This window comes from Octodon degus, unplaced genomic scaffold (genome assembly GCF_000260255.1).
Source record: "Octodon degus isolate 3935 unplaced genomic scaffold, OctDeg1.0 scaffold00113, whole genome shotgun sequence".
Taxonomy (NCBI): Eukaryota; Metazoa; Chordata; class Mammalia; order Rodentia; family Octodontidae; genus Octodon; species Octodon degus.
Genome location: NW_004524689.1, coordinates 8,301,894 through 8,310,574, shown reverse-complemented (window position 1 = coordinate 8,310,574; position 8,681 = coordinate 8,301,894). Strand labels below are relative to the sequence as shown.

General features: G+C 49.5%; 1 protein-coding gene across 1 annotated transcript in view; it reads right to left on the bottom strand.

Moving 5' to 3' along the window:
- Window positions 1–8,681, bottom strand: part of Tnfrsf8 (TNF receptor superfamily member 8) — a 74,048-nt gene that overhangs the window by 39,832 nt on the left and 25,535 nt on the right. The window contains exon 7 of the mRNA XM_023699395.1: window positions 1,370–1,486. Coding sequence (XP_023555163.1) covers window positions 1,370–1,486 — 117 coding nt within the window. The remainder of the gene's footprint in view (window positions 1–1,369; window positions 1,487–8,681) is intronic.

Here is an 8,681-nt window from a genome sequence, read left to right as displayed (position 1 = left end):
GAACCGGGAATTGAACTCAGGCCCTTGCATTTGCCAGGCAAGCGCTTACTCTACTGAGCTATCTCCCCCAGCCCCCGGAAGGTAAGATTTTGACATGTCTAATTCAGGAATCAATAACTAAAGATCAGGGGCCAGGGAGATGGCTCAGTGGAATAAGTGCTCCCCTGGCAAGTTCAAGGGCCCAAGTTCAATCCCTGCTTCTGAAAAAAAAAAAAAAACAAAACTAAAGATCATAAAGATGAGTAAGACTATCTACTATTTAAATAACACAATCCACAAGCCTGATTGAATAGATACACAGAGAACTTTGTTTTGTTTTGTTCATAGAGAACTTTGTATGCAACAAACAATACACTTTTTTTTGGACCAGGAATCAACCTCGGGACCTCATGCTTGCCACGTAGCTGTGCCACTGAGCTGTATCCACGGCCCACAGCACAGATTTAAAAGATATGTGGAAGCTGGGTGTGGTGGGCATGCCTGCAATCCCCCCACACTTGGGAGGCTGAAGCAGGAGAATCAGTGTGAGTCTGAGGCCAGCCTGAGCAACGTAGTGAGTTTGGGGCCAGCCTGCACTGTGTATAGTGAGACCCTGACTCTAAAAATATAAATAAATACTGAATACAGTTTTTGAAACGTGATTGTTAGCCACAAGCTCTCAACAGATCTATCACACACACACACACACACACACACACAGAGCTCAACACCAGACCATAGTAAGAAATGACCATGAGAGTACCTTCTCCGTTTTCTTTGGAGCCCCAAGGTCTTAGGAAAGGACCCAGTCTTGGGGCCTGGCCATCAGCCCCGACTCGACCGCTAATGTTTACCCCGTGTTGCAACTCTGGAAAGGCCCCTGCGCTGCACTAATCCTCAGAGCCTTGCTGGGAAGCCGGAAAGGGAAAAGCATTCTTCCTAAGGCTGCTGTGAAGATTAAACTCTGTAGATGTCAGTCTTTCCTTCCAGGGAACATGCCAACTCTCCCTGAAAACTATGGCTACAAAGGATCACTGCGGCTGGACATGCAGGCGCAGACCTATAATCCCAGCACTGGGGAGGCTGAGGCAAGAGGATTGCTGTGAGTTCAAGGCCAGCCTGGGCTACAGTGAGTTCAAGGCCAGCCTTACCTGCATAGTGGACCCTTGTCTCAAAAAGACAAAAAATAAATAAAAAATAAATAAATAAATAATGCTGGTATCAATTCACAAATCCAGAGAGGTAAATCAAAATGCCAGGGAGCCAATTCAGAGCTCAAGTACCAAATCCCAAACTCTCCGCCTCACGCCTCCTCCCCACCCCCCAGATTGTCCCTTGAGGCCCCTTGGTGCTCCTGGAAAGGCGCTGCTGAGAGCCAGCGGGTCCTGACCTCTACAGCTCACACAGGCCGTGCAGTAGCCGCTCTCGTCTATGTAGTGCTCCGGCAGACACTGCTTCTTCCTGCAGTCGGATGGCCCCTGAGGACATGGCTTTGCTGACACTGACCCTGGAAAAGAAGCAGAGACGCTCCAGTCCGGGCCATTGTGGCGAAGTGTTTGCCCCTCCTCCAACCCCCCTGAGCGCTCCAAGCTCCATCCAGGATCGCACCAGACCCCCACTCTCCCACCCCCACAACGTGTCAGTCCAACTCCTAGGTTATATTATAAATGTGACAAGCAGGAGGCCGCACAAGTATGGAGATGAGTAGGGCCTGGGACTCCCGGGATACCCACAGATAGCCCTGGGTAACTACCACGTCCTCATTCACACTAATACAACCTAACTCCTAGTGAAATCAAAAGAATTAACGCCATTGTAATGATAAACGTGTGCCTCAGCAGTCCCTGACACCCAGCAAGCACTGCCTGAGCCCTGGTGGTCAGCATTCTGGGCAGGGGTCCTGGCGCTCCCCAGAAGAGAAACATCTTGGGGTACAATTTAGGCTGACGGGGATGACAGGAATGCAAATCACCCAGAAACCCCTGCCTCTCACTATATGGGAATGAGAGGTGCAGAAGTTGATACCCGCAGCATGGCCACATGACCCAAATAAGCCAATCAGAGTACACCATCTTTCACAGCACTATGATTGGCTCAGCATGGCCACATGACCCAAAAAGCCAATCAGAGTACTCTATCTTCCACACCACTATGATTGGCTCAGCATGGACATATGACCCATATATGCCAGCCAACAGACCCCCCCCCCCATGTCTGTTTTCTCAAGCATGATGGGAAGAGAGACTGGATTCCTGCAGAACTCCTGCTTTGAAAGACTTCAGGTGGTAGCCACTACGTCACCAGTGTGGATGAGTGTGAGCAGGACCTACCCAAGAAGGAGGCCAGGAGAGAACAGAGTGGGACAGAAATGGGTTCTTGAGAACATCAAACCCCTGAATTTAAGGTGCCCCTAAATTGAGCCCCTTCTCTTTCTTATGTCTTGTTTGGGCTCCCTTGAGGTTGCTTGGTGCTCCTAGAAAGGTACTGTTGAGGGCCAACGGGTCCTGATCTCTGGTACAGCTCACACAGGCCGTGCAGTAGCCTCTCTCGTGTAGGTAGTGTTAAGCTTCTTGGTTATAACTACCAAATTAATCTAGAATTGCCCAATATTTTTGGAATCCTGATTATTCAAGAGAAACTCTAGACACCAGAGTCATAAATGCACCAACTAGAAATACAGATTTAAAAAGGGAGCAAACAATATTGGCATATGGTTATCAACACAGTAAACGAAATAAGAAATAGCAATATATGGGGCTGTGAGATAGCTCAGTAGAATAAGCGCTTGCCTGGCAAGTGCAAGGGCCTGAGTTCAATCCCCAGTTCTGCAAAAAAAAAAAAAAAAGTAATATATTTGATTCTTTCTAACCTCATTGAGTGACAGGGTATTACTCATGGTTTCAAGGTACAGTTGAGCCTGGACAATAAACAATATTCTACTACAACTACAGGGGCTGGTGAGATGGCTCAGTGGTCTAAAGCACCTACTTAGAACAAGCTTAGCAAAGCACAGGGACCGCGGTTCAATCCCCCAGCACCACATGCCAGCCAGCCCGCCCCCTGGTGGGCTGAGCTGGCCACACACACACAAATAAAATAAAAAAATCTACTACAACTACAATATGAGAATGCCTATGATTTCTACTGATGACAAAATAATTACTGCTGTATTTCATTGCTTGAATTCATAAGAGAATTTTTGTTTTGTTTTGTTTTTGAGGCAGGGTCTCACTATGCAGTTCAAATTGGTGTTGAACTTACTAGGTAGCCCAGGCTGGCCTCAAGCTTAAGGTGATCCTCCTGCCTCAGCCTGTTTGGTGTGCTACCGTACCTGTGCATTAAGGAATTTTAGCTAGAGGCTAATTAAGATAAAAGAAGCCATTCAGGTTCTTGGGCTTCTGAAATCTACCCAGGGCAGCCAGGGGCACCCAAGGTAAGACCCCCTGTTGTACAAGAAGACACAAAAGGACCTCTCTCAAAACCACAAGCCTGATGGCTGTCACTCTCCGGCTCAGAAAACTTGCGTAGATCACCACAAATTGTGTGCCCCCCACACCCCAGTACTGGAGATGGAGCCCAGGGAACACTAAGCTATGGCATTTTGCATTTTTAAAAATTGTATTGATTGATTGATATTGGAAATCGAACCTAGGACTTTTACACTGGTAGCTACTGCCCCAGCGCTCCTCTTTTATTTGAAGGCATTTTCTTTTTATTTCAAGAGTGATTTGTCCAGGCTGGCCTCAGACTTGAAATCTTTTTGCCTTTGCCTCCCAAGGGACTGTGATTGTAGGTATGCAACACCATTCCTAGGACCCCAGAAGTCTCCCGGAGAGATAAACATGACCCGATCACTCCTTGCCTAAAACTTTCAAAGGCTTTCTGTGTCTCTTAGGATAGAAACTTAGGTCTTCAACACACATACACACAAAGATGCCCTCCATCTCCAACTCTACCCCAAGGGGAGCCAGTTAGGTTAGATTGAATACTATCTCTTCATGGAACTTTCCCAATCGTCTGACCCCACCCAGATGCCCTCTGAGTCCCTTCAAAATCTGTCAGAGCCAAGCATGGTGGCAACACCTGTAACGCCAGCACTTGGGAAGCTGAGGCAGGAGGATCACCATGAGTTCAAGGCCAAAAGTGCAAAGTGAGTTGAGACCAGCCTGAACCACACAGGGAGACCCTGTCTCAAAAAGTAAAAACACTTAGCACCTCAGCACCAGAAGTGGCTCCAGGGTGGGCATCGTGTGCTCTGGGCTGCAGGAGCCACCCCACTGGACTCAGTGGTGAACACAGAAATGGGATTTTTTCACAGAGTTCACAATAGCTGACCATCACCTATGTCCCAGCGCCTGATTTAGGGCTCAAAGAAGGCAGAGTCCCTGCTCTTCTGGATCTTCTATGCATTGGAGAGAGTCCAGTTGACAGCAAAGGAGGCCAGCAAGCTGGGTCGGTGTTGCCAAAAACTTGTGCAAAGAACAGCGAGGCTGTGAGGGCTCGAGCAGAAGGAGCGGAACCGTGGGCTTCGCCCATTTCTTCTTCATGCTTCTCCCAGTCTCCAGACAGATCTTCCCCACTCATTGTCCTCTCCTGATCAGAAACTATGCAGCTGTGGTTCCAGAGTGGTGGAGGAGGTGACCTTAGGATTTGTTCCCAAGGATCTCCCCACCCCCGTTGCTCGGCCCACATCCAACACCAGACCCAGATCAGCCCTTTCCCGCCCCTCCAGATGCTGTCTGTGCTTGTCCTCGCATTTCCATCACCGCATTTCCATCACCATCTCTCACCTCTGGCTCAGCGGCGGGGTCACAGTCAGTCCAGCCCAGCTGCCTTGGCTCCAGGACACCCACAAAAAGAGTTGCTCCTCCCAGCATCTGGGCCACCACCTGCGCTACTGCCTGTTGTCTCTTATGCTTTGGACTAAGGGACCTAACTGCTCCCTGCCACCACCCACATTTCCTGCAGCCCTGGAGTGGCCTGTCCTTGCTGACCTCCAGGTTTTTGAATATTCTGCACCCCTTATCCTGAACGTGGCCCCCTGGTTGGCCCAGGAAGCTCCTGCTCATCCTTGGGGCTTCTTTTGATGCCACCGCCCTGGGGAAGTGAAGCCTCTCCTAATTACTCCCATGGTCAGGTCCCCCCACCCCAGCATATCCCTACTAGGGTACCAAGTGGCCTCATCCCAGATCTGACAGCTGCTGCAGCAGCCATCATCCTAAAATATCTTCTCCATCCATAAGGTGCCCTTCTTGGAAACTGCCCCCCTCTATGCCTCTCACTGCCAAACAGTGATCCAGGTCTGTCCTGGCCTCAGGTAGTGGGGCAGAGGCCAACATCTGGATCCATCTAAACCATCAGATGCTCTGGACATGGACATGGGCTGAACCCCACCTGTTAAGTATCCCACTTGGTGGGACTGGGGGGCTGTGGACAAGGCAGCTTAGCCAGGTTCAGGGAGGGCAGGCCAACCAGTGCGCAGACAGAAAAGTATCACAGCCACGAGAGACAAGTTGTGTGTCCCCAAGGTTCACATGACAGAAACATAACCTGAGTGAATGGTGTGGAGAAGACTTTGGGAGGTGATTAGGTGCTAAATAAACTCCTTATCACTGTCTCAGAGTCTGCGTATCGGCATGCGGGCTGCTGTGACAAGCGCTGGGCTTTGACTCTGTCTGTCTGAAGGGGTGAATGTTGGAAGCTGGTCTCCAACCCCATACCGTCTTTGGAGGTGGGGTCTGGGGTGTGTGGCTCAGACGAGATAAAGTCAGGAGGGGCAACTAGGACAACATTAGTGACTTTCTAGGAAGCGGAAGAGACTTGAGACAGAACTCCGGATCCATCCTGCCAGCTGGGGCCTTTGCCAGATGCCAGCCCCAGATTCCTGCACCTCAGCCTCCAGAACCAGTGCCAAATAAACCGCTATTCTTATAAATCACCCAGTCTATGGTATTGAGCTCTAACAAGAGAAAATGCACTAAGACAATAAGACCCCACAGAATGGGTGGCTTATAGCACAGCAATTTGTGGTTTTGTGGTTTTGAAATCCAGGAATCCAAGATGAAGATAGGGCTGGCTTCCTCTGAGAAAAAAGAAACTTCCTCAGCCTTCCTCTGAGCTTCCTGGCTTGTTACCAGCCCTCTGCTCTCTGTGTCCTTAGTCTTGTCTCTGTGTCTGTCCAGATATCCTGTTCTTATAAAGATATCACACAGTGCACTAAGGTCCACCTAGTGGCCTCATTTTACCCTAATTGCCTTTTGAAAGATTCTGTTTCCAAATTAGTCATATTCAGAGCTGTTGGGGCTTCATCACATGAATTGGTGCAGGGGACACACAATTCAGCCCATAACAATCTATTTCTGGGGAATTGAAACTATGACATCCCATTTCACATGAGCAAACGAAAGAGGCTGCCAGCTGGTATAATACTGACACTGAAGTAGTGAGCGCAAGGTGATATCCACCCTCCTGTGTAGGATCTGGTTGAGGGGAAATGCTCAGAACATGTTCATCAATGAATGGGTGGATGGATGAATGAGTGAATGGATGATGGGTGGGATGAGTGGATAGATGAATGGGTGGATGGATGAGTGAATGGATGATGGATGGATGAGTGGATAGATGAATGGGTGGATGAGTGAATGGATGGATGAGTGAATGGATGATGGATGGATGAGTGGATAGATGAATGGGTGGGTGGATGAATGAGTGAATGGATGGATGGATGGGTGAATGGAAGGACAAGTGGATAGATGAATGGGTGGATGGATGGATGAGTGGATGGATGGATGGATGGATGGATGGATGGATGGATGGATGGATAGATAGATGAATGGGTGAGTGGATGGATAAGGGAATGGATGGATGGGTGGATGAGTGAATGGATGGATGGATGAATGGATGGATAGATGAATGGGTGGATGGATGAGTGGATGGATGGATGGATGAGTGAAATGATGAATGGGTAAATGAGTGGATGGATGGATGAGTGGATGGGAGGAAGCATAGGGAATGGAGGCCTGTAGGCAGGGAGAAAATAGGATAAGGATTTCATTAGTCTTTCTAACTTTACTAGAGAAATTCCTCTGAAAACAACCTCAAGGACAAAATAGAAAAAAGAGAAAACCAGAAAAAAAAAAAAAAAAGAAAGAAAAAGAAAAAAAGACACAAGATAGCACAGGCAACATTAGGGAGCTGAAAGAAAAAGAGAGCTGACAGGAAGCACACAGAGAAAGCCAAGCACATGAAACCCCTCTGTCTCTGCCTTTTTTTTTTTTTTTTTTTCTGGAACCAGGGATTGAACTCAGGCCCTTGCCCTTGCCAGGGAAGTGCTTATTCCACTGAGCCATCTCCCCGGCCCCTTGTCTCTGCTTCTTGGCCACTGTGAAGGTGCGGCTTCCCTCCACCATGCCCTTCCACCGCATTATCTCTGTCTTGTAGCCAGCCTGCCATGGACCAAGCCCACCAAAACCATAGGGCATGATACACATCTCTTCCTTTCAATTGCTGGTGTCAAGTGTTTTGTTCCAAAGAAAGAATGAGAAAGCTGACTAATACAGAGCCCATAAACCTCTCTTCCTCCTCCTTCTTCCTCACAGCCCCAGGGGACCCCTCAGCTCCTGGGATCCAACCGATACTCTCACAGGCTCCAAACAAACTACGCTCTCTGCCAAACGCTGGGCCAAGACTCCAAATATCTGCAGGTGAGAATCCTTCTTGTGGCAGGAGAGGCTGGGCATAAAGGAAAGGCTGCTCCAAGAGACAGAGTGTGGAGTAGGAAGAGGGGGGTGGCCCCCACATACGCTGCTCCCAGGGTGCTTTCGTGAATGGTGATTGAAGCTATGGTACAGGGAGAGAGCTTCCTGTCACCAAGAATATGTAAGCGGAGTGTCCAGGTGCAGCTGTCAGGAGGGTTGAAACAGCATTACATGCCTGGGTGAGGGGAAGATTCAAGGGCACCCTAACTTCTGAATCTCAGAGGCCTCCCAGCTTCCTTCCTCCACTGCCCGCCCACATGTGAGCCCTGCCACACAGCTGAGCACGGATGGCAGAGCGCCAGCAAAATGTCAGAAATTTCCCCAAAACATGAAAGGAGGGGTTTTTGTGGGTTTTTTGTTTTTTGTCTGTGGCTTAACCAGAAGCACAGGGTCAATAAAACTCCAGCAAATGCCCACCCCCTCCCAGGCATCTGGTGTTCCTCACTTCCCGGTCTTGAGGAGGGGAACTGGGAGAAGCTTCCTCAGTCGCAGCTTCTTAGTGGAGGGAAGTGGGACCCACTCAGGAAGCCACTCTCCACCACCCCTCTCTCCCCACCACAGTTGGACCATAGAGGATGGGCGGGAGGGTCTGTCTCTCTCCTGGTGGCTGGGATGGAAGGTCCCATGGAAATCACAGGGCACCTTGGGACACCTCACTTCTGGGAGAAGTTGTGGGAAACAGTCTCCCCACCCTCTGCTGGCCAAGGAAGCAAGAACCACAGCAGGCTGAGACCTTGAAGAGGGTACCCCAGAGGGACAGGCACAGGCATGGGCCAGAGCCCTGAAAGGTCTGGGGAGAAAGAGCTGAAAGAGCACCAAAAGGCCTTACTGTAAGAATAAGCAGGAAGGGGCTGGAGAGATGGCTCAGTGGTCTAAGGCACCTACTTAGAACAAGCTTGGCAAAGCATCAGGGACCGCGGTTCAATCCCCCAGCACCACATGCCA